Raw genomic sequence first — 17,020 nt, forward strand, 5'->3', positions numbered from 1 at the left:
CTGTAATCAGTTGCATTGCCCTGGGATAATGAGGGCAAAACTGAGGTAAGGCTGAGTTTAACATAATATTGTCATAACGTTCAAAGACAAACGTATGCTGATACTCTCTCTTTTTCCCCCCAACACTTTAGGACTTCTAAAGAAACTAATCATCATGTCTGACCCTGTTGTTCTGCGTAGCATCAAGAGATTGGGAGAGGATAACTATGCTTTTGACCTGGATGGCAAGTGTAACACTTTTTTTTTTTTTTCAGTCAGCTCCTGATTTTATAAAGCATGTAAAATAGGTGGTGGGTGTTCTGTGTGGAGCAAATAGTCTACAGCATGAAAAGCAAATAGTCTGTGGAATAAATGTACAGTTATGTGGTAACTGCTGTTATGGATCGGCTGCCTGCAAAACAACTTTTCTGTAAAAACTACATATAACAATTCCTATTCAGGGACAATTTTTACTTATCAGCCTACACGTTCATGGTATCGACCTAGGTTTTTATACTGGGCACTCTGGTGTATAAGTAAAGGGCCTTCACCGGGAAAAAAATTTAAAAGTTCTGTCTTCCATAGTTTCTAGAGCTGCTTTCAACAAACACATGTATCTGTAGTCATATTAGGCAGAATTCTTATGAGCTACTGCTGTGCAAAGATCTGCATTCCTTCTCCTTATCAGAGCTTTTCCTCTTCCATTTTTCCTTTGCAATGTGCATTTTTTCCAGTTTGACAACCCAAATGCAGCAGGAGTCAAGGAGGAGAAAAATGAAGAGAAATTGCTATGTATTTTCAGTTCTGTTTATAAGACTTGAGAAAAGGAGACAAAGAGAGAGGCATTAACTATTTATACTGAATATAAGGTACAAAGGAAAGCAAAACAGCACCACATACTGGAAGATAAATTGCAATACAATGCAATGTACATTTGTACTTGCTCCTCCCATACAGTAAAAAGGGTTCACAAAAGGATTCCAGCTCTCAGATATCATCAGATTTCCCAAGTATACATACATTTTGTATTTTCAAATTCCCTGACAGCTGTGGCCTAATCATGGAATTGTTTAAGCTTCTATTAAAAATATTCAACTAGGACCTAACGAAATGCTTCAGACCACGCATGTGTTCTAAACATGGGCCGTATTGGGATTTACAAATGTGGCATCCACTCCCAATTTCACCTGCTTCATCACAAAAATAGGTGCTTTCAGATGGGCTCTGAACAAAACACAGATTGAGAAGGAGGGACACATTTTCATTTTGGGTTCTCTTTTTTTTTCTTTTAATTCATCAGACGTATTGTTAGAACAATCAAGCTGGATAGTGACAAAGGCTGTGCAGTTTTATTTCACTTGAAATACTTTATGACAGATTGCCTCCAGAAAACTCAAGACTCATGTTGACAGACAGTCCTTTTCTCTTGAAACTATTTTTTACGAACAAGAAGAAATCAAAACAAAGCATCCTAGACTGAGTTATAGTGAATATTTTTTCTCCTACCTAGACAATAGCTCAAGTTTAAGGCAGTCCAGCCTCAGCCTCTTTCGTTCCATGGGAACCATACCTCTACTTTTTGTTAAAACTTGTGCATTCAGCAAAATTCTTCACATAACTATGTGTATCATTAAATTTCAGAAATTAATCAAACTTTTTCAAGACCTTATGACTGATTTTTAATAAAAGAGTGCTCCTCAAGCCTTTCTCCCTGCTACATAGCAGCACAGTGTCCCAGCTATAACTTGCACAGTGTCCCAGCTATAACTTGATCTGTCGTGTCTTGTTATTTTAAAAACTTAGTAGTTGCTGGTTGATGCTAAGCCTCTATTTCAAATGTAGTATCATTCATTGGTTCGGTTTGGGATTTCTGTCCAATTTTTATCTGTAACAGGATGTTTTTTATAGGACTGTGGGCATAACAGTAGAGTTTGAATGTATCTGGAATATTCAGTCTGAGCTTGGACTAAGCCTTGATTGTGGTTATCTTGTAGAGGTTGACTGATATCTGCAAACATAAAAGCAGCTCTTCCATTAGAAATGTACATTAGTGCACATTAGTGCACATTAGTACATGTGCTTTTTTTGCTCTGGCATTAGAAACTGAATAAGAGCTTCATGTGCAGAAGGTGTTACGTTCCCACCTTCTGTCTCTCTGTGTTAGCCAGATAATTCTTTTGGTTTTAACCATTCTCATCACATCTCTTTCATTATGTTTGAATTATTCTCCTAAACTAGATGATCTCCTGTTCAACAGATTCAAAGGTCTATTTCTGTTACGAACTTCCAATCTATTGTTACAGCTGGTAAGAAGACAGTGTAGGAAATTATTCTCTGAATAGCTTGAATGTGGTCTTAAAATCAAAGCTGGCACGCTAGATTTTGCAGCTGATTTTAAAGTCCGCAACACAGCAGCAGCAACCTCAGCTCTGTGACTGTGAAAGAAACCAATGTGAACATTTTCCAAATGTCTGCTCTCTCCCCCGAATATTGCTACCCCAGCACACTGCTCTGCATACTACTGGCATGAGGAGCCATCTGCACGCTGAAGCAGCACAGATCTCATCCCTCCCCTGCTGTGTTTTGTTTTTAAAACTCAGGCTGCTGAGTAAAGTCAGTTTCAATGCATGGGGCATTGTGGGCTCTAATATTGGTGGGCAGGGGGAGGAATGACGAGAAAAGGGAGTGAATAAGTAAAGGGGTATATCCTTCTGGGACAGAAAACTGTCTCTTCCAGCCAGTGACTTAGAACTCCCTGATTGTTCAGATTTATCTAACTGGTTTGGGCGGTTGTATTTTGCCTGCTTGTTTGTCTTACATCCTTGTAGTTTTTACTTGTTATGGGATTTTAGCAAAAGACTTTCTATTGGGACCAAGGCTATCTTTTCACAGTTGGGTAATTTTTTTAGCCTATCAAGTGAGTTTGCCTTGGTTTCTCAGTTTCCTTGGTAATGCACTGTATTTTCTAGTTAATATAGTGAACAGTTTGTTGAACTGCTAGAGCACCTTTCCCAAAGCAAACATCATTGCTTTAAAACCTTAATGGCATTCTGCTGATTGGTCACTTCTGCTCTGTAATCACCAGTGAGGTTTGTTTCAATAACCACCCTTTGTACATACTAGTAAGAATTAGCCCTCTCTGGATCAACCCCTGAACACCATGTCTGTAGGTGTAGTCAAGAGCCAGCTTTAGTTGGGAGCCTTTTGAGTACAATTTTTTCATCACTTGAATCAAATACCAGATTTCCTCAGGCTTAACTTTTACTGTGTTCTCACAATACCAGTAAAAAATCAGATTCTTGGCAAAGTTCTTCAGCTTTTCCTTGATTCTGTGCTTTTTTCAAATGGTAAAATTTTTTTCTTAAACGCCTTAATTCCTCTTTCAAAAATTTTTGAGCATTCGAAGATTACTATAGCTTTTTTCTTTAGGGTTAATTAATTCTTTCATCTTCCATCCATTCTTTTCTTTTCTATAAAAATAATGTTCTGTCCTCTTTTTCTACTTTTTCAGTTGTAGCAGTGTGAACTGTGACTCATCTGCTTTTTTCTTTCAAATTAAGCGTAGGTAACGTAATTCCAAATTCTCCTCCCACTTAAAATCTGCTGGCCCACAAGAGCTGGCCCACAGTTCCTCACACTCTTGAATAGCATCAATATAATAATTTCCCTCTTCAAGTTCATAGATTAGGGTTTCTTCACCTTTGGAGAATGCTTATTTTGCTCTCTGAACTGATATGATTCAGAAAGCTATTTCACCAGACTCTCTTGTTCCTCCTATTTTCCTCCCAGTAACCAAATCCTTGGTTTTTGGGCTGGTGGTTTTTTTTTTTTGGTTGTTGTTGTTGCTTTTTTTTTTTGCAAAACACTTTGCATTACCACCCTGCAGAGGAAGCTTTCTCTAAACCTTAACTTTTCCAGTAAACCCTAGAGAATCTTTTAGGAATGGCTTCAAACCATTATAGCTGTTATCAGCTGCCAAACTTCAAAAAACTGCAAACAGATGTTTATTCTTCCTTCACAACCGGCTCTTGCCTAACACCAAATGTTTCTTTGTAATAATAATTTCACAAATTAGAACCTTCCTGTAAAATTTCTGGGATTCCCAGGATACACATATGTCCTTATCTTTTGTTTTACTATCCCCAAGTAACAAACAGAGCAGAATAAAACCAGTAGAGTCATTAACCCCCAAAAGGAGATGTAATCAGCTGTTCCCTCAGTCCCAAACTCAGACTGCTTCCTTCTAACATTATTGCCTTGGGAAATGCAAAGCCCTGGAGATAGTGGAGAAGCTTCTTCCCTTGGCTAGGAAAATGATAAAGGCAAAATTTGGGGTTGCAGTGACTTCTTTGCACCCTCTGCGAATTGTGATGCAAAGTTCCCCTGTGTTTGCTCTGTGAGACAGGCCTGTGCATGCTCAGTGCTGTGCCACTAGATGTGACGAAAGGAAGGCACTGCTTGAGAAGCATACCATGGTTCTGAACCGGACGCTGAGCTGCCAAGTTCATCATAAACAAGCAAGGTGCATATGCCCAGTCCCCTTAGATTATCCAAACCATGCTGTCTGCATAAAACCAGCTCTTTATTCATTGTCACCTCAAGTGATGTACAGCTAATATTTTCTACATCAGCCCTTATGATGATGCTTCTTTGGGGCCCCTGCCAACACAAGCTGTGCTTTAGGTATGACATCTCTAGCAGCATCTCTTGAAAGGGAGCTAAGTTCAGACCTGTTCTGGGGACTATGGAGTTGCCCTACAGCATAATTATATATTGTAGCATAATTCCATTTCTCTAAGCTGTGGTTCCTTAGAGAGTATCACAAGAACCGGCTTCAGTTTGACAAGTTCATCTCACCCCCAGGGACACAGCTGCCCCTCTTCCACAGGATTTGCAGTCTCTAAGTTGTTGGAAGGGAAGAGTGAAGAGCTACTGCTCCTCCTTTCAGGGAGTATGAATGGACTGCCACTACCACAGAGTAGTATTCCTTGGTGAGACAGTGTCCAAGAGAACTAGCTGAACAGTAGCAAACAGCTTGCAATAAAAATGAGTTGACTTTTGGCAAATGTCCTGAACAGTGTATTTAGTGAAAACCATTTTGTCATCTGGGGTATTAAGAACTTGAGACTACTTCTTCAAGAGAAAGCAGGCATGTTGATATAAACTTAACAAGGAATTTTTGGGCCCATGTCAGTTCATGTTTCTGGCTAGATGTATCAGTGGGAATAAGATGCTTATAACTCAGGAATGGTCAGGTCCCATGGGGTTCGAGGTTTTATGTTTCACATATCTACAGAGGATTATGTACTTTAACGATAATTATTAACTAGATTGTGCATTTATTTTCCCTAACAGGTAAGAGCTTCAAGAAATCAGAGTAAGTCAAGTACGCAAATGCAACAATCAATATTTCTGGGAATATTCAAAGAAGTGAAAGTCATTGAATCAAACTGATACATTTATAGAATATATGGTATTTAATGAAAAGCTGTTCTCTAGGACTTGAACTGCCTTATTTTATAGAACTGACACAGGTAGACCAAAAGAGTTCTAGAAACCTTGACCTTCAGCTATAATCTGAGATTTGAATGGGGTTAAGAGCCTCCCTCTTCCTAGATCTTGGAACAACTCTGTAGCAGACTGGACGTCCTAATGGGTGCTGTAATTTGTGCCAGCTCTTTCTGACACAATGTACACAGTCTGAGAACTACTCCTAGAATGAGGAAGCAAGAGCATCTCTTAATTTTCATCTTTGTCAGGTTGCCCATCTTAGAGAGAGCACCAGCCCGGTATTCAAGGTCTACCGTGGTCCTTGCACATATCTTGAAACCCAAGTTCTGTTGGACTTTCACATGTAACACACATATGGGCCTATCTACTACACATATGAAGCTTCCTTCAGGCTTTCTTAGATCTGGTTTCTGAAAACTGTTCATGACAAATATAGCTTTAATTCATTTGTTTAATTAAAAAAAAATCCAAATTCAAAATCCCTACTCATTCATCACTGAATGTACACAGCAGATGATTACTTGCTATAGTATGGATCCCATCCATAATGGTGCAACTAGTCCTTTAGATTTTAACTGATCATACAGAATAGCAACACATAAAGTGAGTACTGAAAAAAAAAATTTGTATGGTAGAGTGGGAGACTCTGCTGCCACTATGGACATACGAACATACAGGCAATATAAAAGGGAATGGGAACAGGACCTTTCTCTGTCTTAGAGAAAGGACTAGCCAAGAATTTGGATGGTAGGATTTTCTCTAACTGACCTCAAAGGACCCACAATTTACATTATAGCAACAGTGTTTTGAGGAGCTGCTTATGAAACAAAGCATAAACCTTCAGATCATTTTAAACTAACCTTGGTTCTAGTCCCTGTCTAAAATTTAAAAGAACCATCAAATCATTGGTTCACAAGAAAGCCGAAAGAAACAGCTTGTCTCTTAAAATTCTGGGCAAAATGTCTCAAATAAAATGTTATTTCAGAGAAGTAACCAAGAGTATAAAAGAATTAATGTAAAATCTTCTCCTTTTTGCTAGGAATTTCTGTACATACGAAGAACCTTTTATAGAGAAGAAAAGCCAAAAGTGAGTTAAATTCAATTCTGTGTACTATCTTTGCCTATAGAACAAAATATGTACTAAAACCCACATTTATAATTTTATGTTTTCTGTTCTTGAAGGTCATCAGAAAAAAAAGAAAATGGTATTCGTGTTGGCTTCTTTCAGCTGGTAATGAAAGCAATGGCTATAAATATTTTATGTGTATTGTGCTGTGGAATAAGTGACAATAATCTGTACAGTTGTTTTGGGGAATAGCTGTGACTAAACCAAAGTTTTACAGATTAAACCGTTTGGTATTAAATCCTGCCATTAAAGTCAATGGGAATTTAATAGAACCCTTTGTCATTTTGTCAGCTTGGTATTGATTATCAATATTTGCATCGTAATTGTCTATTAAACACATTATATTGAACCTAAAAGTAGATAAGGGAAAAAGAGTGAAGATGCACAGCAGGGTTCTAGGTGGCATTGGTTCATTCTTATTTCTTCCAAAGATTTGCTGTGTGATATTTGTCAGATAATTTAGCTCCCTTGTAATTACTCCATGGGTATTAGAAGATTTGGTAACTATGGAAACTTGTGAATGCACAATACTGTATGGTATGTCTAGCCTTTGGTGGGTCTTGGAATCCCACAGGGTTTGTCTAGATTAATGTAGTGGGGGGATGTCCAACCCAGCAGCATACAGTTAAGAGGTCTTATTACTTCTGTTTTGCACGTAGTCTAGGCATGTATCCTGTAATGTGTCCAAACTAATATGGCCCTGACTGCAGTACTGGGCTAGTGCAGTTACATCCATGTGGCTTGTACTCTACCTGGCTAAGTAGCTCAGCTCTTAGTTGGGTCAACACAGAGGGCTATATCTGTCAAGCAAAGTCGTTTGAATTCTGTAGCCTGTTTTGCACAGATGTTTAACTCCTAAAGTGCAGTTGCTAAAAAGAGTTTGTTTGCATCAGATGTGCAGAGAGATTAGATATCACATATCCGTGCATTTTCTGATTTTCTGCATTTTTTTTTTAATCAAGGGAATTTCTAGAACTCTTTTGAGCAAGGTTTGCAAAACAATGGTAGTGCTATAGTTTTCTTCCAGTGTTTTTTTGTAGAAAGACCTTTTATCTTAACAGACTTGTTTTTCCCTTTATTTTGTCTCTGCCCTGATGTCCTCTTTCCATATGTGCTCCAAATTCCCAATCTTTCTTCTCTTAGACACATTATAGCATCTAGAGAACCTGGACAGGTTCTTCAGCAGGCTATGATTCCTCTTCACACTCCTATTTCAAAATACATAGCATCTGATACTGATATTCTATATGGACAGTTTGATCTATATATTTCCGCATGACTTCAACCTGAGAATCAGACTTCACACAATCTGACAAAGGTAACTTAAATCGCTGTATCTTAGCTGAGTCACCAGCTGCATGTGTGCATGCTCTTGGTCCATGGCAAATGTAAGGTAATAGGACTTGGTTCAGTCCTTTTGTACTGCATACTATATCATATTTCTATACATTTCTCCTAGGTTAAGTGAAAATGCACAATTGCCCAGCTCAGCCAATGCATTTTAGAATATTAACTATATGAACTTGCTCTGAGATGTTCTGTTGGCTTTCTACCACAGCACCCCAGACTTTTGAGAAACCGGCTAGCTCTGTTCAGAGGCTCTGCATAATGCCCTAAGGCTTCTTCCTCCCTTTCCTCTCCCTCCATTCCCACAGAAAATGTGTAAAGCACACCATATATATGACTTATAATTACTATTCTTAATCTTTTAGCTACTTTTTGGAATGGTGATAATATTAAAGTATATTGCACTATTAATGTTATATGATAATAATAGAATCCATTCATTCACATGGTCAGATTCTGCTGTCAGCTGAAAAGGGGTTCATAATAATTTATGAGCCTGTAATCATAGGTGCAGTTAGATTAGATTGGAGAGAGAGATTGTATTGAAGAAAAATCTGAAATTGAAAAAGAATGATTTTGTATCTGATTCACCTGATTAATGACTTATCAGTATACAACCAGCATGATACAGCCTCTCAGCAGAAACCATGTTTTTTTCCTGTCTCTTTAGTTTCGATTTTCTTCATCTATGGAAATTTTAATGATGGCTGTTGGTAGTTTCTGTGCTATTGTTCATGGAGCAGCCCAGCCAGCAGTGTTGATTGTGCTTGGTGCAATGGCAGACACATTTATTGAATATGACATTGAGATGCAAGAGCTGAAAGACCCAGGCAAGACATGTGTAAATAACACTATAGTGTGGATTAATGGTACTATTCATCAGAATGAAAAGAACACCACAATAAGATGTGGGTAAGTAGTAGATGTATTTGTTTCTTTTCCTTTGTTATTATGGCTTGTCAGAGAATGTATTGCTAGTGAAGGTCCAGGTCAGCCTTTAAACTTTAAATTTTCTATCCATAAGGCAGCAAGGGGGCATGGTTCTTGTTACAGGGTCCTGTTTCTGAGCTGGATTTATTGCCTGGAGGGAGAGAAGGTCAGCTTGGGTCTTGGTCTTTCAGCTATTGATGTCAGCAAGGATATTCTTTGATGATGATTGGTCTGGTAACAGATCTATCTGCTACCCATCTGCGTTCCTTAGTCTGTTTTCTCTTACACTGTAGTTAATGACTTCTGGTCATTTTGGTTAGGAATTAGGTAACTATAGGTGCCTGGTGACTTCTGAGCAAGTTAGCTAAACCTTAGTCGTTGAAGATAAATGAACACTTCTAAAATGCAATTCATCTTAGCTTATGGGAGATGTCTAAGGCTGGTCAGATTAACTGCCCTGCAAGAGTGTCTGTTTCTTTCCATTAACTATAATAAGTAGAGTCTGGATGATTAATTCAGATACAGGTATCTGTCAAAGCCAAATTTGAACCTGTAACCTCTCCTAAGGTTCATTTTTCAGTGCATCATTCCAAGAGTTTTCTAATCTGAGTGACATTTAATTAGATATTTAATTAGAATTAAAAGTTACATGTCTAAAGCTCTCTGAAATTCAGAGCACGTGGGAAGTGATTCACATTCCTAGATGTAGGTGACTGGGGCCAAATTATTTGCTCCAGGCTGTACAAGCCAGCCCTCTGGGATGGGGCTAGCAGATAGAATATGGGATTTGCTACAGACCTCTGTTCCTCTGAAGCAGAAACTACGTACCAGGCAGAATACATTAAAGCATTAAAAAGGGTACTAGATATCTGTGTAAGGCACCTGAGTTGTTTCCATGATTGTTTTTTGCAAGAGATTAGGTCAGGTGCATAGTGTTCCCTTCTGCCTTAAAATTTCAGTGTACCAAATTCTGGGTAAAGAGAATAAAATTTGCTGTCTGCATGATGTTTTAAACAAGTTGTCTAAAAGCATAACCAATAACAACCTGAAATGCCTATTTCAAAGTAATCTAAATGTAACAGCAGCAACTCAATGCCCTTCACTGATATTAGGAGTAATTTAATACTCCTACTTGAGCTAAAAGAAATTATCATTTCAGATTAGCAAGCTTACGGTACAAAGTAATACTTGAATTGACTTTAGCAGCCCTCATATCTCTCTGTAAAACTGTTTAAACCTGAGTGTTATTAGTTGGCATAATGGCACAAAGCAAGTGCATTCAACATCTGAAGAAAACTTGTTGGGCATCTCTTCCCTGAGACACCCTTTCACCTGTGCTGTTTCGGAGCATGCAGTCTGGTGGGGTTTCTCAGAGTCTGCGGGGGCTGCTCCAGGAAAGCAGAGCATTTCCTGGTACCTGCCAGCACCCTGTCCCTGTGTAACAGGCAGAGCAAGCAAACCAGCCACTGCTAGTGATAGCCTCAACATTGGGGAACAATGCCTCTGTTAGCAAAACAAGCTGACTTGCCAGCTGATGTGACTCTAACTTGAAGAAACACCAGATTAGAAATCTGTGAGAAACTTAGAACAGTATTGCTGATGTCTTTTTTGTTTTCTTTTTTTTTTTTTTTTTTTTTTTTTTTTTTTTTTTTTTTCAGGCTGCTGGACATTGAACAAGAAATGACCAAGTTTGCAAGTTACTATGCAGGAATTGGTTGTGCTGTACTTGTGTTAGGATACCTCCAAGTCAGTATTTCATTCCCTATTTTGATTTCAAAGTTTAAATCACTAAATAATTAAGTTTATAATAATTATGTTTCTTTTAACTGCTTAGTCAGCTGCCCATTTGTGCAGAGCAGACACTTTCAGTTCTCATTCTGAATATCAGCTGAAATAGGCTATCTCTGGCAATCTCAGACCTCCCAGGGTTCCCGCATGCATACCTTCCTCCATGGATACATTTTAGCCAGTGAGATGAATGCATACTGCTCCTTTCACACCACAGGAAATAATTGCTCAAGTGTGGTTACTATGGAATCCACATGCCCTCCCAAAACAACAGCTGAAGGGCACACAGATTCCCAGTAGGCATCTCAACTGCGTTGAGCCCTCTGTTTCTATTACAGAGATATTACAGAGTAATACTAGTGTAAAACTAGTGTTGCAGAAGAATCACACCCTACATACTCTGTAGTAATGGTTCAGTCCTTATGACTGAGATGAGCCACAAGCTTGGATGATTCCTGCATAATCTGCTAACGGGCCCACTGCTTTTGAATACTTCTATAATTGCAAAAATCACTTGTCATTTTCCTTGTTGAAAACTATCCCAGAGTTTTGCTGAGGTAGGATGGCTGCCGTCCCTATACTACTTACAGCTGTAGATGGAAAATTTTTTGTCCATATGACATTCATGTCACAGCACAAGTAATTTACCTTGTGTCTCCTTTCAGCCTATCAGAACTAAGACAAATGCTTGATCTTTATAAAATTTTTGGGTTATTTCATGATCAAGGGAGTAAAACAACTATTGCCTCTGTGTAGCTAGAATATATTTGTAAATTTATCAATAGCCAAATTGCTCTTTCCCATTCTTTGGGAGTAGAAAGACCTTTTAATGCAATTTATCAGCCACTATGCTCTTTCCAGATCTGCTTTTGGGTTACAGCCGCAGCTCGTCAGATACAGAAAATCAGGAAAGCTTATTTCAGGAAAGTAATGCGAATGGATATAGGCTGGTTTGACTGTACATCTGTAGGAGAACTGAACACTCGAATTTCTGAGTAAGTAATCTAGAAAAAACCATATGCTACAAAGAACATTTTGCACTTCCTTCCAAACACAAAAAAGTGCCCATAGCTAGGCATTTGACAAACACATTCTAATATAAAATACTGCTGTGTTCCTGGGAGCAGGAATCAGGCTGATTATCTCCTCCATATTCAAACTGAATGCCATAACTGCTAAGCCACAATTATTTCCTTTTTGTGCCTTTTCTGTCAGTAAATGTGGGGTTTTTTTTGGGGTTTGTGGTGGGGTTTTTTTGCCAGCTTGTCCTATCCTTCCCTTCTCCTCCTGTGCCCAATCCTTCCAGAGTGATATGTAATTTGGCTGCCAGTGCACACTCCCCTGAGGCTGGAGATGTGGGTTTGAACCCTCTCTTACTTCCCAGAATGGAAAATTACCTTAGGGGCATACTTTGCTCCTGTTGGCTTTTAAAAGAAAAGAGTGAGCCTTGCTTTATCTTCTGCTAAAGGTACGAGCACCTACCTTTAGAAAGGGACCCAAGGTAGACGCAGAAAACTTCTTATCCTGGGTAAACATTTAGCCCTGAGAAAAGCGGAGTTCAAGGCTTGCTCCTTTTCTTACTGGTTCCTGTTTACAGGCTGAAGGCAGCTGCGAGGTGAATACGCCAACTCTAGATGGCTCCCTGTTCTCAGTCGTGCCTGCATAATAGCAGTCACATCTGCAAAAGATCTTTCTGCAGTTGAAGGGGATTTTATTTGCCTTTACTCACTGCCCGGTGTTATCTATGACTTTCTGTGGTGTTCTTTTTATGAAGCATAAATGCCAAGTGTAAGTCATTGTGAAGAATTTCTCTGGCAAAGAATAGGAACTGAGCATCTATTTGTCAGTTCCCTGGTTTTTTTAACAACATTGTCCTGTGCCTACAAAAAACTTCCTGGCTGTGAAAAACATCCTCCAGAAGAAATATAAACATGTTCTTCAGTTGAACACTCATATATTTTCAATAGAGGACTGCAATTTTACTTGGTGTATCAATGAGCTAACAACTTTGCACTTCAAACCTCAATGCCACTTCCTCTTATTTATTCCAGGAGTTTGCAGTTCTTCTCATCTCAGGGTGAGGTAGTAGCCGAGAGTGGCAGATGTATAACGACTGTTTTGCTTTAAGACATTTTTTCTGTGTTGGCAATGCATAAGAGAGAACAAATGAACTCTGCAGGTGCTTAGGGGGTCGAGTGATGTTAACTGCTGCACCACTGTCCCCCATGTGACAGAACCATCATATTTTCCCACTGCCTCCAGTGATATAGTAGCCCTCCTCAGTTTTCCCACTCACCCTCTAATTCAGAGAGCAAACTATCTGATAAGGTGTAGAGAGGAACCAGGAGGTGGTGAAAGGTGGAACTAGGAGAGTTACAGCCCTCCTCCCTTTTTCTGTCCCCTCAGCAACGAGGTATGGTACATTCTCAGTGCCCCGTGCTGGGAGAAATGCTGTACAGCTACATTGTTTTGCCATTATCAGATAGCGACATCGAGCTGTGAAGTCTCTGCCCCCTTCTTTGAATCAGAAGGGGCACAGTAGTAAGAACCAGCTAGTGAATGAGTCTGCTGGCAGGATGAATTTTCCTGGGAAAAGACAAGATCTTCTCTGCTGTATTCATGCATAAAAGCCTCCTGCCATTTCAAAGGCACCAGGTTTTCTCACTGTAGCCCAGGGTCTTTGGAAGGGGTCACGGTGGAAAGAACAGGGGTGAGGAAGGCCCTTCTCGAAGGGAAAGCAACTGACCTAAATGTGGCCAAGATCTGCAACACAAATGAAAGATATGCTCAGCAATCTTACGGTTTGTTTTGGTTTGTTTTTTTTCTAGTGATGTTAACAAAATTAATGAGGCTATTGCTGACCAAGTAGCAATTTTTATCCAGCGCTTAACCACCTTTGTGTGTGGATTCCTACTAGGATTTATCAGTGGCTGGAAACTGACCTTGGTTATCATTGCAGTCAGCCCTCTGCTTGGGGTTGGAGCGGCTGTCTATGGCTTGGTAAGTGAATTGGGAGAGGTTTGTGTTGAGGTATGATAAGCAGGGAAGGTTGTCCCATAGAGCTGGGAGGATTGGTGGAAGAGAAGGCTATTACACCCCTAAAAAGTCACGAGTGGCAGATTATGGTCACGGCAGCACCAGGGGTGGGGGAGGGAGAGGGCAAGCTTTGCTCCTGCTTTATTTATTCTGATTCTCAGAATAATATGTCCTGCTTCTAAGATAGGTCCTGTGGATGGATATTACGGTTGCTGAGATCAGAACCTGGCCTACACCTTCTCTCTATTTCTACACACCTGGTTTAGATGGTTACTGGATACGGGGCTTGTTTTCTCTACATAGATTAGAAGCTTTTAGAGATTATCAAGTCTTGGAGCTTTAAAGTAGTTGAAACCAACTGTTCAAACTCACGTCAATCTGTCCCTGCTCCTGGCAGCTGCTGTGTCCTTTCCCAGTTGATCCCGTTCTGCTCCTCCACCTGCTCCCTACAAACTCCCTGTCACTGTGCAGAGGAAGGACAGTGAAGAGGGAAACTGTGGGATCCTCTCCCCTCTCACCTCCTCTCCCACACCCAGCAGGGCTGGGCAGTTCCTGCTCCTCCTCTGCATTGTCTCATATTCTGCTCTTTGGTAGGATTCAGCCCTTTAGATCTCTCACTTCTCCCACATCGGAAAGAGTTTGCTATCATTTTTCTAATCAAACCTCTAATGTAACTCTGACTAATTTATTCTCTTCCTGCTCTTCTTTAGCACCTTGTGCTGGCTGCAAGTAGATTACATGAATAATGACTCAGTGTGAAGTGGGAGAGCAGAATCCTGGCAGGGAATGATATAAACCCCCAAATGACTCTTTCCTTCACTTGCAGTTTCTGTCTGAGCTCACTCCCCTTTATGTTTGTAATTTTCCCCCTTTCTATTCTTATTTCTCTGTTCCCATCTCTTTCCTTTCACATACCCAATGTTAAGTGTTTCCTCCTTATGAGCTTTTCCAGCCCAAGTCTTTGTTTTTTACCATAAAGAAAACAGACCCAAGGTGTCAATCTAGCCTGGTTTCCTGTCTCCAAAAGTGGCTAATAGATGTCTAGGGCAGGGTATTTGAAGAGAGAAAGCAAATAATGAGACTTGCCAATTTCTAGTGATATTACATTCCCAAGCCAATGTGGTGTCTTTGTGTAGAGTTGTACATGACTACATTTTCTTCCATTAATTTGAGCATTTTTGAGCCTAAGTAAGCTTTTGGCATCCAGTGTGCTCTGAGCTGCTGTGTAGGGACCTGTTTGCTGTCAGCCCAAGAAACAAAGCACAGTGGTGGGCAACATCTGTTTCCATCCTCCCCCATCAGTACCATTACCTTTTATTCCTGAAGCTGGGCTCTGCCACAGTGGGTAAAGGGCTGCTCTTGCTGATCAAGATCTTCCTTTCTCCCACAATGCACAAACAGACAAGTCTGCCGTCTGCTTAAGCCCAGTTAGCAGCAGAGAGAGGGAAGGAGGGAAAGCAGGTGTTGTCAGCTACCTGGAGCAGAGCTGTTGGCCAAAGGGATAACTATTCTGCAGAACATATGCAACAGAGGTATATGCCCTAATACTAGAAGACAGAAGAACATGCTGAATAAAAGCCTGCTTGGGGTGGAGGAGGTGACCTCATGCAGAGCAGACAGTGCACTGAGCACTGCTTACTGCTGTCTTTGCACCTACAGTTCAGATGTTACCCATGCTTCTTATGCTTTTGTAGGCTGTGGCAAAACTAACAGGCCAAGAATTAAAGGCTTATGCAAAAGCTGGAGCTGTGGCTGATGAAGTGCTCTCATCCATCAGAACAGTGGCTGCTTTTGGTGGGGAGAAGAAAGAAGTGGAAAGGTTTGTTTGGACAAATTGTAAGGTCTCTGATTTATTTTTCCTGTAGCAGCGTCATGCTGTAATGCACTTCAGAGTCAACGGCAATTAGTCTCTAAATTCTACAACAATGGCCGTCTGTTAGCTTTGAGAATTATATGCATGTATCTTACAGAAATTTAGGTTTCAAATAACATTACATATGCAGAACCAGTTTCATAATTCAGTCAATCACTGAAATAAACCATCAGAAATATTGTCTTCAAGTCATTCCCACTTGTAGGAACATACTTACCAAATCTTCCCCCTAACATTGTCTGTTATATTACTTTTGCAGCACATCTGAAAACTTTGGGTACTTTCAAGCTAAGTAAGAGAACGACTTACAGCAAGACATGATGATTTGATGATGTTAAGCTGCAAATTTATCTTAAATTAATTTAAAATGCAGCATGGCACTAGGAACCTAGCACCCTGAATAGTTGGCCAAATTCTCAAATCCCATGTCACTCTGCTAAAACTCCAAACCCTATGGCAGGGTGTCTGCAGTGAGTGTGGATTTTTTGTGCTTATTACAGTAGAACATACAAGGATTTCATGATCTGGGAGCATTGCTGGTTTCAGCAGTGGTTTCTTACTTCAGGGTGAGAGGCACCAACCTTATGTGGACCCTGTTAACCTGTAGCACAGCCAGTCATTGAAGACACCTCATTTTGTTGGTCTTTGCTTGTTTTGAATTTTCTATCAAATTCATTTCATCCCCTTTTATTGTTCTCTCTTTCTACAGATATGATAAGAATCTGGTGTTTGCTCAGCACTGGGGAATTCGAAAAGGAATAATAATGGGATTATTCACTGGTTACATGTGGCTTGTAATTTTCCTATGTTACGCGTTAGCCTTTTGGTATGGCTCTAAACTTGTCCTTGAAGAAGAAGAGTATTCACCTGGCACTCTTCTGCAGGTATCCATTTTACCTTGATGCAACTCTTCTTAAAAGACTGTTTCTTAAAACAATTCTGGAACACATATTTGTAATATTCTGATATCTGGTACCTCAATGGTAACAAACACTATATCTGCCTTTTAAAGATCGTTACTCTGTATATACGTAAATCTATATGACACAATCAGATAACAATAAAAAAAAGCCATGTTTATTTTAAAGATTTGAAATGCTGCCTACTGCGATCAGAATAATGCTTTTGTTTGAGAGACTGCTGCACAATGGCAGAGGCATGGCTTCTCTGAAGAACTTTGTGACGAAAAACCCCACTGTGGTAAAGAGAAACCTGACCAAAGAAAGCTTTATCAAATCTAACTTCTCACTCCTATACAGTTTCTGTTCCTTTGAATCACCATTTTCTGTGGCTAGCTGCCCACCCAGCTGTATAGATGACAAAGAACATGTAAACATTTATGCTGATAAAAACACACATGGCTGTAGCTCCTGCAGCGTGTACAAAAACCCATACTAACCTGCATGCATCTGCTTCTGCACAGTAGATGC

At 39.9% G+C, this 17,020-nt stretch overlaps 1 protein-coding gene across 1 annotated transcript; it reads left to right on the forward strand.

The window, feature by feature from the left end:
* Window positions 1-7,995: 7,995 nt before the first annotated feature.
* Window positions 7,996-16,474, forward strand: ABCB11 (ATP-binding cassette, sub-family B (MDR/TAP), member 11; the record flags this gene model as incomplete). Its single annotated transcript, XM_010086263.1, has 7 exons — window positions 7,996-8,004; window positions 8,634-8,875; window positions 10,552-10,639; window positions 11,543-11,676; window positions 13,510-13,681; window positions 15,412-15,536; window positions 16,300-16,474. Coding segments are annotated over exons 1-7 (945 nt in total), but the record flags the coding sequence as incomplete, so codon positions are not given.
* Window positions 16,475-17,020: the final 546 nt, after the last annotated feature.

Source organism: Pterocles gutturalis, unplaced genomic scaffold, assembly GCF_000699245.1.
Source record: "Pterocles gutturalis isolate BGI_N339 unplaced genomic scaffold, ASM69924v1 scaffold6981, whole genome shotgun sequence".
Lineage (NCBI taxonomy): Eukaryota > Metazoa > Chordata > Aves > Pterocliformes > Pteroclidae > Pterocles > Pterocles gutturalis.